Source organism: Indicator indicator, chromosome 33, assembly GCF_027791375.1.
Source record: "Indicator indicator isolate 239-I01 chromosome 33, UM_Iind_1.1, whole genome shotgun sequence".
NCBI lineage: Eukaryota > Metazoa > Chordata > Aves > Piciformes > Indicatoridae > Indicator > Indicator indicator.
Genome location: NC_072042.1, coordinates 2,269,574 through 2,293,462, shown reverse-complemented (window position 1 = coordinate 2,293,462; position 23,889 = coordinate 2,269,574). Strand labels below are relative to the sequence as shown.

At 49.8% G+C, this 23,889-nt stretch overlaps 2 protein-coding genes across 5 annotated transcripts; both read right to left on the bottom strand.

The window, feature by feature from the left end:
- Positions 1 to 877: 877 nt before the first annotated feature.
- Positions 878 to 14,309, bottom strand: SRSF4 (serine and arginine rich splicing factor 4). 4 transcript variants are annotated; one of them, XM_054395147.1, is made up of 8 exons: positions 14,203 to 14,309; positions 7,174 to 7,289; positions 6,330 to 6,359; positions 6,080 to 6,192; positions 3,604 to 3,818; positions 2,235 to 2,286; positions 1,776 to 1,878; positions 878 to 1,394 (listed from the first exon to the last, which is right to left on the bottom strand). In XM_054395147.1, the coding sequence occupies exons 1-8, from the start codon at positions 14,307 to 14,309 to the stop codon at positions 1,279 to 1,281; spliced, it is 852 nt and encodes a 283-aa protein (XP_054251122.1). In that variant the 3' UTR covers positions 878 to 1,278. The 4 variants fall into 4 exon arrangements, with proteins under 4 accessions (XP_054251122.1, XP_054251121.1, XP_054251119.1 ...); XM_054395146.1 differs by lacking the exon at positions 6,330 to 6,359 and having other exon boundaries at positions 1,830 to 2,062; positions 2,239 to 2,322; positions 7,147 to 7,289; XM_054395144.1 differs by lacking the exon at positions 6,330 to 6,359 and having other exon boundaries at positions 878 to 2,062; positions 2,239 to 2,322; positions 7,147 to 7,289.
- Positions 14,310 to 17,546: 3,237 nt separating this feature from the next.
- MECR (mitochondrial trans-2-enoyl-CoA reductase) lies at positions 17,547 to 21,862 on the bottom strand. Its single transcript, XM_054395384.1, has 9 exons — positions 21,802 to 21,862; positions 21,524 to 21,655; positions 20,344 to 20,487; positions 20,156 to 20,258; positions 19,798 to 19,900; positions 19,185 to 19,258; positions 18,644 to 18,704; positions 18,136 to 18,208; positions 17,547 to 17,710 (listed from the first exon to the last, which is right to left on the bottom strand). Exons 1-9 carry the CDS (start codon positions 21,845 to 21,847, stop codon positions 17,547 to 17,549), a joined length of 900 nt encoding a protein of 299 aa, XP_054251359.1. The 5' UTR covers positions 21,848 to 21,862.
- Positions 21,863 to 23,889: the final 2,027 nt, after the last annotated feature.

Sequence of the window (23,889 nt, the reverse complement as noted above, 5' to 3'; positions counted from 1 at the left end):
CAGTATAATGGAAACTGCAGCTCACTAAGTGTCATTTATGGAGACAGTGCAAAACAAGCTTGTCACCTTCATTACTGCTGCTGGTGCAGCTCTCTGTTCTCATCGTAACATTAAAGCTCTAAACAACGCACTAAATGTTTGTGGAGAAGTGAGTTATGGTAACTGGAGTGTTGTGACTACGTGCAGTGTTAAGTGGCTTTCTAAAGCCAAGAACTTGTTCTCTGCAAGCATCTCTCCTGCAGATTCAAGCTCACACCAATGGAATATAAAGCACTGTCAAACCTGCCTGGATGCGTTCCTGTGTGATCTGCTCTGGGTGATCCTGCTCTGGTGGGGGGGTTGGACTGGATGATCTTTTGAGGTCCCTTCCAACTCCTAACGTTCTGTGATCCTGTGAGATTGCTGGTACTGCCTCTAGGATTCAGCCTGAAATTGAGGAGTCTTCATCTCTGGAGACTTTCAAGGCCTGCCTGGACGTGTTCCTGTGTGACCTGCCACAGGTGATCCTGCTCTGGCAGAGGGGTTGGACTGGATGATCTGCAGAAGTCCCTTCCAATCCCTACCGTTCTGTGATTCTCTGACAAGCAAAACAAAACATTGAGCCACCACCAAATGTCATCAAGCAAAAATAGTCTTTATTCAAATTTCATGGAAACAGAAGTCACTGTACTTTGCAAGACAGGGGGAAAAAGAGAAAATAAAAAAAATTTAATATAAAACAAGGAGATTGTCACAATACCAGAATATGGAACTAGACTTCTTTTCCCTATGGATTACTCCAAGTACCCATATTTTTTTTTTCATTTTGACTGTGCTATTCACAACTTTTTAAGTCAAAAAAAAAAAAAAAGAAAAATAAATTAGGAAACAAAAATAATATGAAACTAAAGACTTAGCACTTCCACTAAATGGCAGACATCAAAGGGTATCACTTCAAGGGCAAAGACTTGCAGAAGCCATCATACCTACCTAGCAGTCATCACTGCACCCACCATGGCGCAGTGCTCATTCCCTGCAAGGCTCTTCCCAGAAAAAGAGGGCAATTTTGGTGCTCCAGGAAGAGCCAGATTGGAAGAGAACCCTTCTCCAGACCAGAAAAGGAGCTGAAGAGCTGAGAGCGTTGCAGGGAGGGAGCACTGCGGAGAACACCAAACATACCATCAGGGGTGGTAGAAATATACAGCATCAACAGGGTTGCTACTTCAATCACTTGTGCTACCACTACGAAACATGTACAAAAGACTCTGCCAAACTGCCCCATGGGTGGCTGCAGCAAGGTTAGGATCTGGAGCGAGACCTTGACCGCGATCGGGAGCGTGACCTAGAGGCAGACCTAGATCTAGACTTGGACCGGGACCTAGGCTTTGAGACAGACTTAGACCTGGAACGAGAATCTGATTTGACATTTGGTTTTGACTTGGAAATCGACCTAGACCTGGAGCGAGACACCCGACGTGCAGCTGCATCCTCACCCTCACCTTTTGCCTCCTTTTTGTCAGAATCTGACTTCTGATGCTCCTTTTCCTTGGAGACTGACCTGGACCGCTCGTGGCTGTCCTTCCTTTTCTTCTTGCTACTTGGTTTGCTGTCTCGCTTGCTGTGCCTCTTGCTTTTCTCACTCTTGCTGCGGCTCCTGCTTCTACTTCTGCTGTCATCCCTGCTCCTCTTCCTACTTTTCCTTTTATCCTTACTGTGGCTCCTGCTCCTACTCTCATCCCTGCTCTTGCTCCTGCTTCTAGCCTTGCTAATGCTCTTCTCCCTGTCCTTGCTCCTACTTTTCTCCTTGCTCCTACTCCTCATGCTCTCCCTCATCTCTCCTCTGTCCTTACTCCTACTCCTGCTCCTACTCTTTTCCTTGCTGCGGCTCCTGCTCTTTGCCTTCTCATCACTGTTATGGAGAGCACCCTCAGATTTATCTTTACTTTTGTTTCGGGACTTCTCTGCACTCCTGCTGCGGCTCCTACTTTTATCCTCTTTACTTGAAGTCCTGCTTTTCTCTTTTTGGCCTCTGCTACGGCTCTTGCTTCGACTACGGCTCTTGCTTCTGGAACGGGACACAGACCTGGAAGCGCAAAGGCAACAGACAGCTCCACTTTAGTGCGGCGTGGATTTGACCAGCACTTCAGTGTGTGAGACACAGCAGGGAAAAGAAACACAAACAGGACTCCTGCTGCACATTTAGGATTATGCTTCTCATTGAAGTGGGTAGCCCCCACTTCTGCCAACACCAAGACGTACCTGGATCTTGATCTACTCTTGGAACGACTGCTACTGGCACTGCGGCTCCTGCTCTTATGAGAATGTCTGCTTCGAGAGCGAGACCTGCAACAGAATCAAGCAGCTTCACATTAGCACCTGCCCATGGAGAGCTTCTCATCCCCTGAGGGGTAACCCCTCTTCTGTTAAAGCACCTTTTCAGCTGCCAAAGTATACAATAAAGTCACAGACTCACAGTACCCTTCTGCCCCCTGCTCACCCCCTGCTGCCCCATCTGGAAGTGAGCAGGACAAATAACCTCTTGGTTGGAAAATATTCAACCTGATGTAAAGTAATGCAGCAAGAATCACTTTTCCAACCAAGTCAGAGTCTGTATACAGGAAGACACTAGGATGAAGCTCTGACTCCAGGCTTTGATTTCATAAGCAAGCTGTTCTATGAACAGTACAAGTCTGCCTGAGTTTTCTTGCAACAAGCTCTGCCCCAAAATGGAAAGGGGAAAACACTTGGGTGCTGTGTGCTGAAGCACCTCTCTTGATCCTACAATGAAAGCAGCAAATCTCTAAGAAACAGGGAACAGGGGGAGAGTTTCCAAACTGAGAAAGAACTGCTAGTCCTGGTGCTTATAGCAGAACACAGTGTTCAGAGCCAAGGTGTTAAAAGCACCTTCTGTTTCCTTCTGTGTGCACAGCTCCACCTGCCACACAGCCTTCTCCTGTGAGACAGCAAGGACCAGGACCTGATGTATCTGGGGAAGAGGATCACGCTGTTGGGTGCTCAGCTTGCAGATAAACACTCACCAGGGAAGACAGCACTGAACAGAGGCCCCATTTCCCTTGGGCACTTGCAGGTAACTAATAGATTCTCAAAATGTAGGTTCTCAAAACCTCTCCTATGCAGACAGGCTGAGAGAGATAGGATTGTTCAGCCTGGAGAAGAGAAGGCTCCAGGGAGACCTTAAAGCAGCCTTCCAGTACCTGAAAGGGGCTACAGGGGAGCTGGAGAGGGACTTTTTACAAAGATATGGAGTGACAGGATGACGGGTGCCGGCTTCAAATTGGAAGAGGCTGATTTAGATGAGACATTAGGTAGAAATTCTTCCCCATGAGGGTGGCAAGGCACTGGAACAGGTTGCCCAGAGAAGCTGTGAAGGCTCCAAGCCAGCCCAGGTTGGATGGGGCCATGAGCAGCTGGGTCTAGCAGAAGGTGTCCCTGCCCATGGCAGGAAGGTTGGAACTAGATGATCTTTAAGGTTCCTTCCAACCCAACCCGTTCTGTGATTCTATGATTTATTGAGAACTCTGAACATTCCCAAGGTGTTTTGGAGGCTGCTGAATATTCATTAAGTGCAGCTAGATTCAGCCTGAGCTACATCAACAGACATACCTTGAATGGCTTCGGCTTCTGGAGTAAGAGCGGCGCCGTCTCGATCCAGGTCTGTCTTCCACTAATCTAATCTTCCTGCCATTTACTTCTGTCCCGTCCAGCTTTTCAAGGGCTCTTTTCATGTCAGAATAGGATTTGAACTCAATCACACCTTCATTTTTCCTTCCTTTGTGTGCATCTGCATATGTCACTTCCCCTGCCTGACGCATATAATCCTAGGGGAAGAGGACAGAATAACCATTGCCTCGAATCCAGAGCCAGGCGTCCCGGCTGACTCCCTGCATTGCTGCAGGGATGCTCCCTGAGCCTCTTCTATCCACACGGATGTCAGCAAGGCTTTGAACCAAACAGCAAGGTTTTTGAGCAAGCCAACTAAAACATCACGATTTCACAGAGTCTGGGTGATTAGAGCCAAGGTGGAGTTGATAGTTTTGAGCCAAATGATGATTTAAGGTCTCCCATCTCAAGTCTACTATCAGATATGCTCTGGACTATGATAAGTTTTCAAATTACAGAAGGGATTAAGGAAATGAAATGCTCGTTCTCTACAATATCTTTTCAAAGGTGACTTGGGAAAGGTGATAAACTTAAAGGTCAAATATGAAGAGGCAAGAAGACAACAGGCAAGCAGACTTCCCTTTGTCCTCTACCTAGGTAACAGATACTCCGCTGGGAGAAACCCCCCCACAAGTAAAAGCTCAATTCGTTTTCCCACTTCATGCTTGTTGGTTTCACTCCTTTCAATCACTAAACATTCTGTTTATCAGGGAGGACCATTCCTGCCCTGCTTTGAGTGAGCCATCATCCAGCTGCAGTAGAAAGAGGGCACAGAACTCCAGCTGAGTCTGTGTTCAACCCAGCTGCTCCCACCTTAAGTACACCAACATGAAAGCTATTCCAAAAGCAGCGCACCCAGTCGAGGATTAATCATGCCATGCTCTACTTACAATTTTCAATACTAGAAGCAAAGACAAGCTATTGATGGTGTGAAGCATTAACAACAAAAAGACATCTGAAGCATCTCAGCACGTACCTGAACCTGTGTTACATACTCAATTACAGACCAGTTTCTACTACGGCAATGTTTGTTTAGAACAAATTTTACAGATCCTTAAAAGAGAACCACAAAAGAAAGCGTTCCTGTGAGAACAAGTGGTTTGAACCCATTGCTGCTAAGTCTGAGAAGGAAACACCATCTTTTTGCACCTGCTATTGACATTCTGTTCCCTCAGTCCATGATATAAATAATCATGAGTCAGCATTTCACCTCCAGAGTACTCAGAGGTGCTGTGGGCTACACAGCGCTACCCAACACTTCCCTACTGAGAAGCACCTTCCACTCCTTTGGACTGAAGGAAATACTAGATTTTGGCAGAAGTTTTGCATGATTGCTCATTCTGGAAGCATTTTCCCCTGAAACTCTCTTTAAAAAACAGCTTTACATGGTGTGCAAATTCTTAACAGAGACCATGCAGGAACGATGCTATCATTTCCAAACAGCTCTAGCACCTGACAAGTTGATGAGTAAATCCAAAAGTGACAAGGGTGAACTCTTCCATCTCTAGTGAATCCTGCCACTGGCACGATTAAGGTCTGTTCTGGCAGAGATAAAACACATCTGTATGTGATGATGGTTTGTGTTAAGGTAAAAAGTTAATTCTCCCTCAGTCCAGTGACACCATGTCTGCAGGTGCAGCTCCCAACATGGGAATTGGTTGAATCACCATCCCTGCATGTATATAAAAGCCATCTAGATATGGTGCTCAAGGATATGGTGTAGGGGTGGCCCTGGTAGAGTAGATAATAGTTGGGACTTCATGGTCTTGGGGATCTCGGGAACAGGCTGAGGAAAGTTGGGTCTGTTCAGCCTTGAGAAGAGAAAGCTCTGGGGAGACCTTAGAGCAGCCTTCTAGTACCTGAAAGGGACTACAGGAGAGCAGGGAAGAGACTTTTTAGAAGGGCTTGTAGTGATAGGCTGAGGGGGAATGGACTGAAGCTTGAGGAAAGCAGATTTAGACTGGAGATCCGGAAGAAATTCATTACAGTGAGGGTGGTGAGACACTGGAAGAGGTTGCCCAGGAGGGCATGGATGCCCCCTCCCAGAAGGTGTTCAAGGCCAGGATGGATGAGGCCTTGAGCTACTTGGTCTAGTGGGAAGTGTCCCTGCCCATGGCAGGGGAGTTGGAATTAGATGATCTTCAAGGTCCCTTCCAACCCAACCCATTCTATCAATCTCTGAATCTTAGGGGTCTTTCCCAGCCATGGTGATTCTGTGAATGAGTTCACAGATGTAAAGACACTTCCCCATTGGCTCATGTGTGTTACTTCCACAACCTAGGTGTATGCACAGGAGCACACAGAGTTATGAACGAGCTGGAGTCAAGAACACAGCATACAGCAGTCTCCTGGGTGAAATGGAAGCTGTTTACCCTTTGTGCTCTTTGCTAGAGAGAGGGTAAAGAAAGGGGCCCCATACCTTAAGATCTTGCCAACTGCAGCGGCTTGACAAATTTTCCACAATCAATCTGTATTCTGTACGGGTGGGAGGACCGTACTTATCTCTTCCGCTTCTTCTATAACCATATCCACCTTTAGGAGGTGACAAGCAGACAGCAGTACTTCAACCAGGGAAATGGAGCTCTCGCTCTACAGCCCCGACCCCAACTCCTCTGCCCAACACGCTCGCAAAGACATGACAAAGTCACCCCCCGCTCCCTTCCCCCAGCCTAAATTCCATCCCCTCCCCCTCCCACCTTCTAGAAAGCGTTACACAGACCCAAAGCATTAAAAAGATTTTACTACGAGCACAGAATTAAAACAAGGCACATAACAATTAGGCTACGATTAACATGCAATTAAATTTAACGTTAATTTTAAAGCGGTTTGAAAGAAGAAACCGAATTAAGCCAGTTTACTAAAGTTACTTACATTGCTTAAAGGCTTTCTGAATATCTGACATGAATAAAGCTTTTCAGGCACCTATTTCAGATTAATCTCATCTGTCTCTAACCCTTGGGGTCCTCACCACCCAGGTCTAATGGGAAAAGGTTGCGGTCGTCACATGGCTTCCTTTTTTTGGGTCAGCCAAGGGCCACAAAGGTCAAAGAGCCACTCATGGAAAGGTAACCCAAGGTCAGCAAATGGAACGGGCAGTCATCTTAGCCTCAAAGGACTCTTTTAATTAAAACATTGAGGTCTTTGTTAAAGCTATGTTAAACATCACATTGCAAATAAACCATTCAAAAAGAGTTCAAACAAAATGCTTAATAATAATAATAGTAATGATAAAAAAAGTACAAGAGATTGTGTTTATTAATTTATCGATTAAAATAGTTTAATACAACAAGCAAGTTAAGAAATATTCAGATCAACAGTTACATGTACAGTTACATAACACTAGGCACAACTTCAGATCATTTCTCTTTTAAAATTACTTTAAAAAAGAAAAGAAAATGAAAATAAAGGAAAATAAAAGAAGGGGAAAAAAAAAAAAAGGTTTTATTGAACATAAAGCAGGGATACAAAAGCATTGGTGGTGCTTACTGCGTCCGGAACCATAACTGCTGTCACGCCGTGGGCCTCTGGCATGCTCAACGATCACTCTCTCCCCACAAAGATCTTTACCATTGAGCTCATAAACAGCATCATCAGCATCTCTCAGATCATCAAACTCAACAAAGCCGTACCTAGAGAGAGGGGGAGAAAAGGGAACACTGGAAAGAACGGCACCAGAGGTGTCTGTGCTCAAAACCAACCACCAGCATTGTGCAGCTGGTTTCTGCAGAGCCTGAGGAGTGTCACTCCCTGCTGCTGGCCTTTGAACAGTGACTGCACCCTCCTGAAGGTTGAAGGCCATCAAGCACTACCCCACAAACTCACTCAATATGGTGCTTTATTCATAGAATCACTAAGGTTGGAAATGACCTTTAAGATGACCAAGTCCAACCATAACCCAACTAGCAAGACCATTAAACCATATCCTGAAGGACCACATCTACAGCTTCTCGAACACCTCCAGGGATGGTGACTCCACCACCTCTTTGGGCAGCCTGTTCCAATGCTTGACCACTCTTCTTGCAGGAAAGAATTTTTTCCTAGTAGCCAACCTAAACCTCCCGTGGCACAACTTGAAGAGCCCTTGGTTCATTCCTGGTGCTATCTGGAAGCTGCCTTAATTCATACACTTCAGATCACAGAATCTCAGAATGATAGGGGTTGGAAGGGACCTCTGGAGATCATCTAGTCCAACCCCCTTGCTTTAGCAGGGCAGGTTGACCTGACCCAGGGCAGGTTGCACAATAAAAATATTCCCTCATTTCTGCAAACAAGTGGTCTGTACATTCTGCAAGAAAGGTTCAACAAGAAAGAAAACACAAAAGTGTTGCAAAGTGTTTTATGCTCACTAGATTTCCAACATCTTAGCAGCTTCGAGAGCATCCTGAGTCCAAACCTTGATAGAGGACTTACGAAAATCCAGCAACAGTAATAAGGAACTAATTTCCTGGCCAAGGGACGAACAAAGTTTTGTGTTTGAAAAATCTGCTGCACAAACTTTGCTCAAGACTTGAAGTCACAGGCAGATCAAGCACGAGAGGAAAGAGACAGATTGAAAAAACATCTAATACTCAGTTTCAACATTCCAATGAACTTTGTGGCATTGGTTTCCTTTTACCAATATTGAACACAATACAGAGACAGTCACAGAGTCATCGAATCCCAGGTTGGAAGGGTCCTCAAGGATCACCTGGTTTCTTGGCAGAAGCCCCATCCAGACAAGCTGGCACAGCCCCTGTCCAGCTGAATCTTAAGTGTCCAATGCTGGGGACTCCACTGCTTCCCTGGAGAGACTGTTCCAATGGTTGATTGTTCTTGTGGAAAAATTTGTGTTCCATCAGAACCTCCCCAGGACTAACCTGAGCAGAAGCTTCTAGACCATGATTTGCCCAAAAAGTTCAAGCCAGCATCTTCAGTTTAATCTTCAGAGGCACCAAAGCCAACAGCAGGCTGCTGCAAATCCCTCATCTCTGTAGGGCTGGGGATCCCAAAAATCCAAGTGTAGGGTTTTAAATCAATCCTCAGAGCTGCTGCTCACAGACAAGCTGGTGACCTGATAACAGTCACACAGCAAATTCACAGCAGCACTGAAGCAAAACTCAAGCTGCCAATTTCTAACCTGACAGGAGTTAAACACCTACTTAGATCCAACATTGTGAGGATGCTCATTATCCCCATGGGGCAGGGGAAGAGAACAAAACAGACCAGAGAGCTGTTTAGCAGAGTTCAGGGTATACCAGCAGTTGAAATCACTTCTCCTTCAGTTACCTGCAAGAGCATAGTCCCCCCCAGGAAATAGTTGAGCATGCTGCAGGCCTGGGCACAACTGAGAACCACTTTACAGCCACAACCTCTCCAACTGCCACAGCCAAACACAATCCTCAGCTTGGGGCTTAGCAAGCCAAGGGGGAAACTTCTGGGGGAAACTTCTGTGCATGGTCATGTTTCAGAACCCCGAATCCCAGCATGGTAGGGATTGGGAGAGACCTCTACAGACCATCCAGTCCAAACCCTGCTAAAGCAGGGGCACCCACAGCAGCTTGGCCAGGATCACAACAATGTCCAGGTGGGTTTGGAATCTCTCCACAGAAGGACAGTCCACAGCCTCTCTGGGCAGCCTGCTCCAGGGCTCCAGCACCCTCACACCAAAGCTTTTCCGCTTGTTCAGATGGAAGTTTCTGGGTTCTAGCTTGTGCCCACTGCTCCTTGTCCTGTCACTGAGCACCACTGACAGGAGTCTGGCCCCATCCCTTACTCCCAAACCCTTTAGCTCTTGCTGAGCATTGATCAGATCTCTCAGGCTGCTCTCCTCCAGGCTCAACAGCCCCAGAATGAACTCCCCAGAGAGATCATGCAGAAGAACAAAGCTCTGATATAAAAATGTTAGCCTCCTCTTTTAGGTCACTTCATTTTAAAGCTTGTTCACCACCTTCCCAAGCACAGCACTACCAGCAGCTACAGCTTTGCTGGGCATTTGTCCCTGTATTGATGAGATACTTCAGAATGGCTCCAAACTCCACACAAATGGTAGCTGCTTTTGTATGCAAGTGCTGTAGTTTCAGGGAAGAAACAAGCATGATTGATTTATAACAACTGAAACAATCACAGTCATTATAAAACCATTCAAATTGCAACTCTCTTCCCTTCAATTCCAAAAATAGAGCCCGCACAAACCTTTCAACAGATCTCACCCTAAAAGCAATTACTTACAAGGTGAAGTGCCTGGGAGCACCAGCACTTTCAAGACAATAAATGCACAGACATTTGAAGCTAGAACAGCAGAGGAACAGCTAAATTCAATCAGAACACAGCATTACTGAATCCCAGCATGGTGGCAGGTGCAAGAGACCTCTAAGGGCCATCCAGTCTAACCTTCCAGCTAAAGCAGAGGCACCCAGAGTAGCTTGCCCAGGATCACAATGGCCAGGTGGGTTTGGAATCTCTCCAGAGAAAGGGGCTGCAGAACCTCTCTCTGTTTCAGGATTCCAGCACTTTCACAAAGAAGTTTCTCCTCGTGTTCAGATGGAACCTCATGGGTTCATTTGTGCCCACTGCCCCTTGTCCTGTCACTGAGCACCACTGAAAAGAGTCTGGCCCCCATCCTCTTGTTCTGTCCTTTAGCTCTTGCTGAGCATTAAGCAGATCCCTTTTCAGGCTCAACAGCCCCATGGCTCTCAGCCTTTGCTCCTCATAGAGATGTTCCAGTTCACCCAGCATCTTTGTAGCCTCTGCTGGACTCTCTCCAGTAGTTCCCTGTCTGTCTTGAACTGGGGAGCCCAGGACTGGACACACTACTCCAGATGTGGACTTAATAGGGCAGAGTAGAGGAGGAGGAGAACTCAGTCACCCATATCACACTCAGATAAACACAGCACCTCCAGTAGCACTTTATTGCCAGTTGCTCCTCTTGGCCTCCCATGGGAATTTGATCCCAAGATGGTCCTACAGAACTCTGGATGGGAAGCATGAAGGCTTTGTCTTCTCCTCACTGATTTAAAAAAGGAAATGCTGATCATTTACCTTGTGCTGTTCATTTTCACCTGGGAATATGCAAGATGCCAGTAGCCCTACCATATGATTCTAGTCTGATGGAAAAGAAAAAAGCAGATGTTACAAGAAGCTTCTAAATTCTAAGACAAACAAGCTCCTACAACTTTGGGATTAGTTGTATTTAAAGAATACTAAAAATCATCCCCCCCATATCACTCCTGAATAGAAGTAAGACTGACCCACCTGGGAACATTTCACTGTATGATCTAATCCCATGAATCAAACCCCTTCAGAAGCCCAGTTTCATACCACAGAAAGCCACAACTGCTGACACAGCCTTAACTACAGCAATCTGAACCTGCTGGGATATGACAGCAGCATGAGTAAATCTTCTTTTAAATGTCTACTATTATTACTTCATATGTGGCATAGAACTACTTACTAAAAATGTCAATGCAATTTACTTCAGCTAAGGTGAAGCTGCACCATTTTCTGTTCATGTATCAAAACAGGAAAAAGTACAGGAATATGGCCTTATCCCAAGTAAATCCAACAGACTGAACTCCAAAAACATGGGGTTTAAATCCAAAGTGAAAGGAAAAAATGAGACTTTCTAGACCTGCTTAATACCTGAGGGCGGAGCCTCACCTCTCTCCTTCTTTCAGCTGCTCCCCACCTGCATTGCTTGACACCTGCTGGATCCCCCCACCTGACTCTGCAGCCCTTCTCCACACCAACCCAAATCCTCAGCACTCCTTAAGTGCCAATTTTTCCCCACTACTCATCAACAGCTGGTGCTGGAACCCAAAACCATGAGTCCCATGGGATGAGAAAGATCTCAAAGCAGCTGTCCCTGCCCTCTGCCAACACAGGCCAAAAATCCATGAGGTTTGTACTGGTCCAAGCTGGACCTCTGGCTGCAGGAGCAATTTAGCAGTTGCTCTGCAGGTTCCCAACCAAGGCAGACCTGCTCAGGTCTCACCCCACTCTCCTTCAAATGAATCAACTTGAGTGTTTGGCAACCTTTTGTTTTCCAGTTTGTGCCTGTTGCTGAGCACCACTGAAGAGTCTGGCCCCATCCTCTTGCCACCCACCCTTTAGCTCTTGCTGAACACTGATCAAATCCCCTCTCAAGCTGCTCTTCTCCACGTTCAACAGTCCCAGGGCTCCCAGCCTTGCTTCCTCACAGAGATACTCCATGAATACTACAAGCAGACAGTTAGAAACTGCAACTTAGCCCACCCAGGGTTTGCTTTCCCCACTCTTCTCTCAGGTAAGCAATGCTTTAAGCCTTTGAGCTTCAATTACAGGAGCAGCAAGCCAGCCCCAGCTGAGCTTTTCAGGCTGCGCTGTATCACGTTGCGGTCTCAGCTCCTGCTCAAGTGCTACAACAGCGCTCGGCTAATCTCCTGCAGCCTGAGCATCTGAGATAGCCCACAAGTTTCCAGAAGTAACTGGAAGAATCTCTCATGTCAAACACTGTGCTGGAAATATTTAATCATTTGCTAAGCACTACTAAAAATAAGCCATGGAGAAAGGATCAGAGGAGGAACAAAGCCAACCGCAGAGGACCTAGCAGAAGCGCAGTGCGAGGCTGTCCCAAGGACAGAGACAAAACCTGAGAGCTCTGGGATGTATTTTGTCAAACCAGAATTTAACTGCAAACCCACAGCAGCTTGTTGAGGGAACTTCAGAGCATACAACTAAAAAAGGGATTCAACTGTTGAATTAATCCCAGCAATCCAGCCTGAGCTCTATTCAGCCCACAGTGGAAGAAGCCTGCTCCAGAAGCAGCAAACAGCAAAGCGAGAGACAACTCCTGCACCTTATCTGGAGGCTCCTGGATTCCTCCTGCCATCTGCAGCTTCTGAACTCTGTCTCCCCTCAGCGTGGTTACAGAAAGGACTCTTGCCCTGGAATTAAGGCTTTGCACACAGAGCATCTGTAGTCTGGACACATGCAGGTTATATACTCCTCCCCTCTTGCTACCACCCAGAATTAAGATGCCACAAATTTGGGCAGCTCCAGCACACCCCGAGCCAGCTCCTGCATCACAAATTCTAAATGCTGAGAGGGGATCATAGGGCTGGGCTTCATAGAATCAAAGAATTGCTTGGTTGGAAAAGGCCTCTGAGATCATTGCAGACCATCAACTGCAAAAAAACAAGTCCATTAGCCACAAAACTTTGCAGTTCTACATCTTCAAGAAGATATTGAGGGGATGTTTTTCCCTAACATCTGTCTGTGAAATGGAAATATTTGATTTGGAGGCTTATTCAGCATCAGAAAAACTGATCTCAAAAAAACACTTCAAGGATATGCAGTAGGTCTGGAAAAGCACTCAGATATTTTATTTATGAGCAAACTCCAACACTCCTGAGGCCATGCTGTTAAAACACTAACACATGCACACTTGCCTGCTTTAATAACAGAATTTATTCCACTTAGAAACCTGTTGTATGTCCACCTACCTGTACAACCAGTGTTAATGAACCCTTTTTTTACAATCAAGGGCTGATTTTACAGGAAAATCCTCTTCTTCACTTCTAAAATGAAACTAATAATTGACTCTCCTGGCTAATAATAATGAACCCCATATTGCACTCAGCTTTCCTAAGCAAGGCTTCAAGTTGGGGCTTCTTGCAAAGAGTAAAGGCACCAACACTTAGGAGGCTTTAAGTGTTGGGGTGTAAAGCTACCAAAAATGGCAATTTGTTTTCTCTTTTCAGTTGAAAGTCTTGGGCAAATCCTGGTGGAGCAGGAACCAAAGCTGCAAGGTGCAGCAGGAGGCAGCTGCTGGAACAGGCGACAGGGAAGAACACACAGGGTACCTCAGGGCTTCAGCAGGCTTTGAGGGGTGCACAGGACACCAACACTGGCTGATATCCCAGCAAGGGCTCCCAGAACACACCTCTGCTGCTACTGCAATGCCTGTAAAGGGGATCTCTGCCCCCATATAGGGGCTCTCTTGGGGATGAGGAGTGTTGTTCTGGGGTACAGCCTGGCTCACCCTTGGGTGCTCATAGAGGGGTGCAGAAGAACCTAGGGGCAGAACGGAACCCATTAGGGGACATCCCATCCCCACAGAGTAGGGCAGGCCACCGGTCACCTACCCCACTTCCTCTTCAAGGCACCCAATAACTGAAGCAGGGACCCAGATGTCCTGTTTCCCTCCAACCTTACCACAGAGGCCTAGGCGTCCTGTCACTCGCCCCGCTGACATGGAAACCCAGGCGTCCTGTCCCGACCCTCGCGGGGAGGGACCCAGGCCTCCTACCCACTCCCTCAAGGGAACCATGGTGCCCTGCCCAGCCCCTTTAAGTGGGCCCAGGCCTCCTGCCCTCACCCCCATTCCTCCCCCAACTCCCCATTAGAGCCAAGCCTTCTGCCAAACCCACTCCGGTAGACTCAGGCATCCTGCACGCCCCATCCCAAGACACCCGAGCCTCCTGTCCGCTCCTCACAACCGCCGCCTGGGGCCGGGTCGGGCTGGGCCTCATTCCACCGGAGGTTGAGCAGGACGGTCCGGGTCGGGCCGGCCCGAGCCGCACTCACCCATTCTTGAGATCCACCTCCAAGATCTTCCCGTAGCCCTTGAAGAAGCGCTCCACGTCCCGCTCCCGCGCCTGGTAGCTGAGGCGGCCGATGTAGACCCGCGGCATCGCGCCCGGCGGGGCCGGGCCGCGGCAAAAGGGGCGGGGCGCAACCGGCGGCCGACGCGGACGCGCGGGAGGCGGGGCTTGGTGACGTCGAACGTCAGCAGAGCGCGCGGGCAGGCGAGAGGGGGGCCTTGAAGGGAAGACGTCACGGCAGGCTCCGCCCCCGCCCGGAGGGTCTTAAATCGGCGAGAGGGGTGGGGCCCACCTAGAGAGAGACGTTTGGCCTGGAAAGGCGTTTTGCGATCACGGAGTTCAGCCAGTGCCTAACCCTGCTAAGGCTGGTGCTAAACCATGTCGCACAGCACCACGTCTCTGCGGCTTTGAAACACGACAGAGGATGGGGATTCAACCATCTCCCTGGGCAGCCTGTTCCAGTGGTTGAGAACCTTTCACTGATGAGGTTTCTTCTAATGCCCTACCTAACCCTCCCCTGGTGCAACTTGAGGTAATTTCCTCTTTTCCTGTCACATCTTGGTGGGGAGAAGAGGCCAACCCCACCTGGCTCCAACGTTGTTTTAGGGAGTTGTGGAGAGCCAGCCTGCCCATACACAGAGGTTGTTGGGGTCTGACAGAAGTCATGGTGATGATGGGGGACCCCTTCCCATGGGTCAAAAGGCTTGTGGGGTACCCTTTCCCCATGTCAGGCACTGCTTGGGGTCCCCCATATGCCAAGGCATTTGAGGGTTTTCCTCATGGTAATGTTTTTGTGGGGTGTCCCCTTCCCAACATGCTGGATACTGATGGGTTCCTCCTTCCCCAAACACAGGCAGGGATGGAAGGTCCTCATCCCCACACCCCAGCGTGCTCTTGACATCCTCCCCTTCCTGAGGACACCCCCACTGCTGGCCTCACTCACCCATTCCTCACTCCCACTGATGAGCAACAACTTCCCTCTTGCAGCTCCCTACATGCCATTTTTTTAGGACTTATTTTTATCATTTCATCAGATGCCTAAATCCCACCAAACCCCAACAGAGGCTCTTGGGAACATTTCAGCTATAAAGCAGCCACCGCTCCCCTAAAAATAACTCACCATCATCCACCCCCCAGAAATGAACACCCTGTGTCTGTGATGCCAGCAGCTGGATTTCCATCCACGATCCTGCTCGTTTGACAAATAGAATTAAATTTAATTATTTATTCCTTCGTGCCCTGGTGTAGGAGTTGGTGCTCGGGAACATTATGTGAAAGGAGGAGAGAGCTCTCTGAAGCTTGTTAGGTTTTATTGCCCAGTCAAATAAGCAAGGGGGATAAAAGCTTGGCATTAATTTTTTCTGGTTTATGTCATGCTTAATGGTGCTCTGAATGATCTGAAAGTCCTTTTCTTGCCTAAACATACCCCCCACTCTCCCTTTTTTTTGTTGATTAGGAAAACTCTGGGGCACATGGTGCTGCTCTGCTGCCAATGCCAGGGGGATAATGAAAATGCAGAATATTGCAGGGTTCAACAGTGATGGGGGAGTAAGGGGGAGATGCTGATGAGGAGTTTATGATGGGCTACATCTAGCAGGCCCTTGCTTAAGGAAGGTCCCAGTGTGAGGGGTTATAAGGGGGATAATATGGCCTAATGAATCCAGGCAAATTTAGCTGCTAGCATAGGCTGGGAGCTCTAATTTCAAGGTGGTTTGATCTACCAAAAGTTCATGGAGCTGCAGAGGAGCCTTCTCCAGTCCTGAACAATGTCCCTCTCCACTGCTCTTCTCCTTGCCCCTCAGGACATAGAAAATGCCCAGAAATGATGCTTGACTCCCCGTTTTCACACCTGAGAGCTGAGGTTTTGAAGCAAGACTTGTTCCTCCAGCAGTAATGTTACATCAGTATTTTCCACTGCACATCACCCCCTGGGGACGTGGACGTGCTGCTGGGGGCTGTTCTCTGCCATCAGCAAATGGCAGCAGTGGAGCAGAGCAGCAGTTTACCAGTGTCCACTGGTGACATTCAAAAGATCCCTGTGGGAAAGACAAAATACTGCATTGACTCCACAGCTGGAGTTTACTCAGCTGCAGGATGGCACTACCCAAGACACAGCGTGGTGCTGCACCATGGCTGTGCAGGAAAGAACCCAACTCTGTTCCCTTGGGATTTAGGAAAGGCAAAGGGCCAGGCAGGCAGGCAGAGAGCCTGGTGTATTGTTTGTCCATCCTCAATGCCATGCATCCATCCCCTGCCCACCCTCATGCACCCCCAAAACTGAGCACAGTAACATTTTTTGGCAGCATCTTACAAAAATATATTTTTATTGGACATGGATTTCCAAGAGGTTCTCATCACAATCAGTAGTGGCAGCAGAAACAGCAGAAAAAGTGAATTCAAGTCCCAGTGTTGCAAACAGCCTCCCTTGCCATGCATGTGTCCACCTGCCCTGTCCCCACCTCAAATGCCACCACCCCAGGGCTGTCCCTGAAGGAACAATGGTGTCTTACAGCCCCCACTGTTGCAGCAGTGCTGGACCATGCTTGGTAACTTGTCAATTCTCCTGGTTTTATTCCCTTTTGAACTAATTTTTGAGATGAAGTGTTGCCATGGGCTGGATAAACCCTTTGTGCCCTTGTTCCCAAGCCTGCATGAGCATTGTTGCTCTGTCCTGCCAGTGTTGCATGGGCTGGGCAGGGAAAAGTGAAAGAAAAAATAAATGTAACCCCCCCTAAATTTAAGTAATTTGTATTTTTTTCTTCTAATTCAATGCCCCTAGTCCAGGGGCAGTTGGCTGCTGAACTTGGAGGGGGGAACAAGGAGGTGGCTCTGAGGCTGCAGCACCACAGGGTAGAGGCAGCTGGGAGAAAGGCAGTGAATACCTTCATGCTACCCTCCAAAATCACCCAAAAGCAGCCAAAGATCACCCTGAGGGACAACACTGACCAAAACAACACTGACAGCTGCTAAGCCAGGCTGGAGGTGGAGGTGCAGGCCCCCCCCAGCCCCCAAAACACACATGAAGGGGGAACTGTGGCTCTTTTGCTACCCTGAGCAGAGCAAGCTGCTGCCCCCAAGCTCCCTGAGCTTCCTCTTGCACCTAAAGAATGATGGCAGCCTCCCTCCAGACAATTCCCCAGGCTGCCATCCATGCAAAATTGCAGAGGCTTTGCAAAACTTCAAGAAGGCACCCAGAAGTTTAAAAATAAAGAAAAATCAATGGATCTGGAGGGGTTTTTTCCCCCCCTAAGCATCTCTTGTTGGTGGACAAGGCAGCAAAGCTTGGCTGTGGTGGAGCAGCACAGGGCTCAGCCCATGAGCAGGAGGTCAGAGGAGGAGGATCTGCTTGGAGGATATGAAAGGTTTCATGGCATTCTCCAGTGCTGCCTTGTAATCTTGGAGTGGGACCTCAGTGCAGGCTGGTGCAATGAGCTGTCCCCTCTGGATGAGCTGGCACAAGGTGTCCATCATAGTGGCCAGGCTCTCCTGGTCTGCAAGGGAAGAAAGCTGGTGAGGGACTTTTTAGGGTGTCAGGTAATGACACAGCTAGGGGGAATGGAACAAAAATAGATATGGGTAGACTCAGATTGGATGGGAGGAAGAAATTCTTCCCCGTGAGGGTGGTGAGACACTGGAACAGGTTGCCAAGGAGGTGGTGGAAGCCTCATAGAATTGTTAGAGTTGGAAGGGACCTCAAGTATCATCCAGTTCCAACCCCCCTGCCATGGCCAGGGACACCTCACGCTAGATCAGGTTGCTCAGAGCCACATCCAGCCTGGCTGCAAAAACCTCAGCACCTGCGTTTCAGCCACCTTGAGGACTGTGCTCGTGACACAAGAACAAAGAGGGCAGCACTGGTGTGGCAGTTTCCCACCTGTTCCTGTGCCAACCTGCCACAGTGGTGCCATCAGCTCACCCTGTGCATGGTCCTTCCTCCACTGTGTCATCCAGAAGCCGCGGAGCCGCACATCCCGGAAGATGAAGGCACTCTGTGGAGAGAGGGAGCTGAGCACCCAGCTGAGACCTGCAGCTCCGTACCCCATGTGACAGCAGTGGAAGGTGGCCCTGAGGCTCCTTCTCATTTGTGAGTCAGGGCACAGTGGGATGCAGAGATGCAACTCCAAGGTGTGGAGTCAGGGTGGGATTGATGCTCGACATCTGGAGGGCCATTTCCCCGCTGGGATTTCACAGCAGCCCAAATCCTCCATAAATAAAGTCAAGAGACCTACCCTGGGGTACAAAGCAGCTTGTCCTATAATGGACCCCATCAGTTACAGAACAAGAAGGTTGGAGGCTCTCATTTTACAGGCAGGGGAGAGTTTTGCTCCTGCAGCACTGAGCTGGGAGCCAACGGGATGGGGACACCCACAGTGGAGCACCAGGGACATGCCCCAGGGGAAATCAAGAGCATCTCCAGCACTCACCACAGGCACCATCAAAGGCTGCTTTGCCATCCCCCCATAGGTGACCATAGTCCCTTTGGGTCTGGAAGAGGAGGGAGGTATTCAGTTACAGCTCCCAGTGTGCAGCTTTTACCTTGCAACCTCCAGCTCAGCCATCTCCAACCCCACCACTGCACCCAGGGCTCTCCCAGTTGCTCCCCTGCCAGACTCCACTTCCCAGAGCTCCCCTCTCACTCCTATGCCCCATTAGCTGAATTTGCAGCTAAAATCATTAGCTATAGCTGGTCAGGACCTGGTGAACCTTCATAACTGGAGCTCAGCTGCCTCCAGCCACTGGCAGCATTTGAGACACAACAGTTATGATGAGTCAGCTTAAGTCACTGCTGCTTTCCAAACCACTTCCTCTCCACTCGCTTCACTTCCCCAAAACTTCAGTGATGACCAGCAGCAGCTAACAACACCTCTGGCCACCTCTTGCACTCCAGAGACTCTGGAATAGGATCCTCTGGTACCAGCTGCTGTCCCCAAGCTCATGGCCAAGCCACCACCCACCCAAACTTACTGCAGATGCCGCAGCATCTCCGTGGTGCTTTTGCCTCCAACGCAGTTCAGGGCAAGGCGAGGATTTGGGATGCTCTGCAAGAGGTTAGGAAGAAGTTGAAAAAGGTTCCCTTTTTTAAAGGTTCCCTTTTTTTTAATTATTATTATTTTGGAAGCTCCTTTTGAGGATGGGACCATGGTTCTCAAGGGAGCAAGTTTAGATTGGGCAGTAGGAAAAGATGCTTCACGGAAATGATTGTCAAGCCCTGGAGCAGGCTGCTCAGGGAAGTGGTGGTCACCATCCTTGGAGGGATTTCAAAGCCATGGAGATGTGGTGCTGAGGGACATGGTTTAGTGGTGAGCTGGCAGTGCTGGGTTAATGCTTGGACTCCAGTGATCCCAAAGGTCTCTTCCAACCAAAACAATTCTGTGATTCTATGATTTACCTGGGGGCAGCTAAGAGTTGCAGAGCTAAAATCTATGATCCGGCCCTTGCAGTAGCAGCAAAAGCCCTCAAATTCTTGGGCTAAATCCTGATTTGGAGAAAGATTTGTCCTTCCCACCATCCCTCCACCATTCCCCACAGTGCTGAACTGCCCTGGATTGTCTCTCCAGTGGGATCAGCATTGAGGTACCTTAAATATCTCTTTCATCTCTGGCTTTCTCAGCATCTCCTCTGTGATGACGTGGTCTGCACCCAGGGCCATCAGCCTCTCAACCAGCTTTGGGAGGTCAGGTCTAGGGAAGGAAAAGGGATTCAGTGAGTCAGAAAGCAGCGACACCTTCTCCTCTCTCCTGCTCAGATGTAGCTTGGGGACAACAGGGCAGAGGCTGGAGGACACTGAGGAAAAGCAGAGAAGAAAATCCTGCGTTGTATGGGCAGGATGACCAGATTCAGCTCCCAAACTTGCCTGACCTCCTGCCAACCTCCAGCCCATGCTTGAGGGCAGCTCCTACCCCACAGGAGACCTTCTCCTCTGCCAGGGGACCCACCTGTCCCTCACCACATTGATGGTCTTGATGCCGGAGGCTTTGGCAATCTGGATAACAGCCTGGCCCACGCCGCTGTTGGCAGCGTTCTGGATGATGGAGTCACCTGCAGATGAATCAATCCAGGTTTCCATGGCAGAGGTGACAGCAGATCCCCCTGGATGTCCCTCTCCCCACTGGCAGAGCTGTACCTGGTGCCAGGGTCTCAAAGTCAGCCAGCATGCGGAACGCCGTGCAGGGGTTGACGCTCAGCGTGGCAGCGCACAGCATCGGGATGTCGCTGGGCACCTTCAGCAGTGTCTCCTCTGGAAACACTCCCTGTGTCCTCCATGTCCCTGGGAACCAGCAGCAGCACGGGCAGAGCATCAGGAAGGTGGGAAGGGAAAGGAAAATGTTATCAGAGATCAGCTCATGTCACAGCCTCAACACTGGTCATGCCACACCGACAACCATTTAAATCCTGGAGAGTGAATGAAGAAACATGGCCAAAACATTGTGAGAGGCTGGGGATGGATCACAGAATCCATGGAAGGGGTTGGAAGGGACCTCTGGAGATCATCCAGTCCAATTCCCCTGCTAAAGGAGGGTCACCCACAGCAGCTTGCCCAGGATCACAATGGCCATGGGGAGTTTGGAATCCCTCCAGGAGACTCCACAACCTCACTCGGCAGCCTGCTCCAGGGCTTCAGCACCCTCACACCAAAGAATTTTTTTCCTCATCTTCAGATAGAAGCTACTGGGTTCTAGTTTGTGCCCATTGCCTCTTGTCCTATCACTGGGCACTACTGACAAGACTCTGGCCCCATCCTCTTGCCCCTCACCCTTTAGCTCCTGCTGAGTATTGCTCAGATCCCCTCTGGGGCTGCTCTTCTCCAGGCCAAATAGCCCTAGGGCTTTCAGCCTTTCCTCCTCACAGAGACAGTCCAGGCCCCTCAGCATCTCTGTAGCCTCTCCTGGATTCTCTCCAGTAGTTCCCTGTCTCTCTTGAACTGGGGATCCCAGAGCTGGACCCAGTACTCCAGATGTTGCTTCCCTAGGTCAGAGTAGAGAGGGAGGAGAACCTCTCTGGACCTGCTGGCTGCACTGTTATTCATCCACCCCAGAAGACCTCTGGCCTTCTTGGCTGCTAGCTCATGGAGAACCTTTCCCCCAGCACACCCAAGTCCTTCTCTGTAAAGCTGCTTTCCAGCAGGTCAAGCCCCCACCTGTAAAAGTGTCAGGGGTTGTTCCTCCCCAGGTGGATGGACCCTACATTTGCCTTTGTTGAACTTTATGAGGTTCCTCTCCACCCAACTCTCCAGCCTGGCCAGGTTTGCAGGTGGAGGGATACAGAGCATCCAGCGGTGCTGCGGTTCCAGGGTTTGTACTCACCAAGTGCATTGGTAGCTGGGATGACCCAGTCCCCAGGTTTCAGCGCTGCCACACGACGCCCAACCTCCAGCACTTCCCCAACACCTTCATTCCCTCCTACTGCTGGCAGTGGGGACAGGGTGGCATAGGTCCCTGCCAGAATGTCAAGAGGTGAGCTGCAGACCTCCCCCTACCCCAGACCTCCCCATCCCAGGAGCCAACTCTAAACCCTCCGAGACATCCCACCAGGAGATTTCCACTGAAAATTAACACACACAAAGATGCCTCTGGTGTCTTACCTTGGATCATATTGATGTCAGCAGGATTGATGGGGGCTGCCAACATCTTGACATGGACATCAGAGTCCCCCAACTTGGCCAACTCAATCTCCTTTAATCTGAACACAGAAACACAAAGGAGAAGCACATTAATGGGTTTGGCTGATGTCTGCTGCCCAGATTGCATCCCAGTACAGCCCTCTCATTCCTGCACCCCTTGCAATGCTTCCCAGTACAGCCCTCTCATTCCTGCACCCCCTGCAGTGCATCCCAGTACAGCCCTCTCATTCCTGCACCCCTTGCAATGCATCCCAGTGTAGTCCCCGCAATGTCCCTCCCACACCAGCACCCCCAGTGTCCGCCATTCCTGTACCCCGCTCAATGTGCTCCTCCCCTCCAGCATCCCCTGTGTTCCCCCCTTACTGCACGACGCCCGCAGGCTCCCCGTGCCGTTCGTACACCAGCCCCAGGATGGGGCCGGGCGCCGTGCCCGAGCGTGCCCGCACTGGAGGGGTCCGCGCCCCGCGCAGCACCCGCGCTGCCGCCCGCTGCATTCGGCTCTGCTCGGCCCAGCTCGGTCCCACTCAGCTCCGCTCGGCCCAGTTCGGTCCCACTCGGCTCCGCTCGACTATGCTCGGTTGATGCCACACGGCCGCCAGAGGCGTCACGAGGGCAGTCCCGCCCCTTGCCGGGTCGGCCCCGCCCCCACCCCGCTGGCTCCGCCCCCCGCTCTTCTTAAGGGGGCTCCAGCACACTGCGATGAGTTGCAATGGTGTTTGCGGCTGGCGTGGGGGTGTTCCGGGATTACCGGCGTCCTGCTTCGGGGCTGGGTTATAGAATCATAGAATTGTTTCGGCTGGAAAAGACCTCCTAAGGTCATCGAGTCCAGCCATCAACCCAACACCACCATGGCCATCAAACCATAGCACCACAGGTGCTATATCCAGAGGTTTCTCGAATCCCTCCAGGGATGGGGACTCCAGCACCTCCCTGGACTGTCTTTTCAATTCCTGACCGCTCTTCAGCAAAGAAATGCATCACAAGACGCTCATAAGGGCATGGATTGTGCCAGTGTGATTGTAACAAAGGCAGCAGCAGTAGCTCCCTGTGTCCACCTCTGCCAGCCTAGATGCCTGTGTGATGGGCACTGCAGCATCCTACAGAGCCCAGGCAGCTGGGTCCTGGGATCCTCAGGCAGCTGGGTCCTGGGATCCTGAGGCATCATGGGGAAAACAACCCCTTTTATATGATTTATGAACTGATTTAGCCACCCTTCAAGGGCAGTATACATGTGCTGTGGGCAGGCACAGCTCCATGGCAAAAATCCGTCAGAGGAGTGTTCAACACATCACGGAATCTGGGAATCCCATCATGGAGGGTGGAAGGAACCTCTGGAGATCACCCAGTCTAACCCCTCTGCTACAGCAGGGGCACCCACAGCAGCTTGCCCAGGATCACAATGGCCAGGTGGGTTTGGAATCCCTCCACAGAAGGAGACTCCACAACCTCTCTGGGCAGCCTGCTCCAGGGCTCCAGCAGCCTCACATCAAAAAAAGTTTCTCCTCCTGTTCAGATGGAACCTTCACTCTGTGTCCACTGCCCTATGACCTGTTGCTGGGCACCACTGACAGGAGTCTGGCCCCATCCTCTTGCCCCCTACACTTCATCTCTTGCTGAGCATTGCTCAGATCCCCTCTGAGGCTGCTCTTCTCCAGGCTCAACAGCCCCAGGGCTCTCAGCCTTTCCTGCTCACAGAGATGCTCCAGTTCACCCAGCATCTTCCCAGCCTCTCTTGGACTCTCTCCAGTAGTTCTGTCTCTCTTGAACTGGGGAGCCCAGAACTGAACTGCAGTTCTGCAGCTCTGGCCTCCCTAGGTCAGAGTAGAGGGGGAAGAGAACCTCCCTGGACCTTCTGGCCACACTCTTCTTAGTGAACCTCAGGAGGCCATTGGCCTTCTTTGCCACGAGGGCACATTGCTGGCTCATGGGCAACTTGCTGTCCCCCAGCACTCCCAGGTCTTTTTCCACAGGGCTGCTTTCCAACAAGTGGCTGTCAGGAATGGTGAGAAAAAAAATCCTATTAGTAATTTAATTCAATGTTTTGTATAA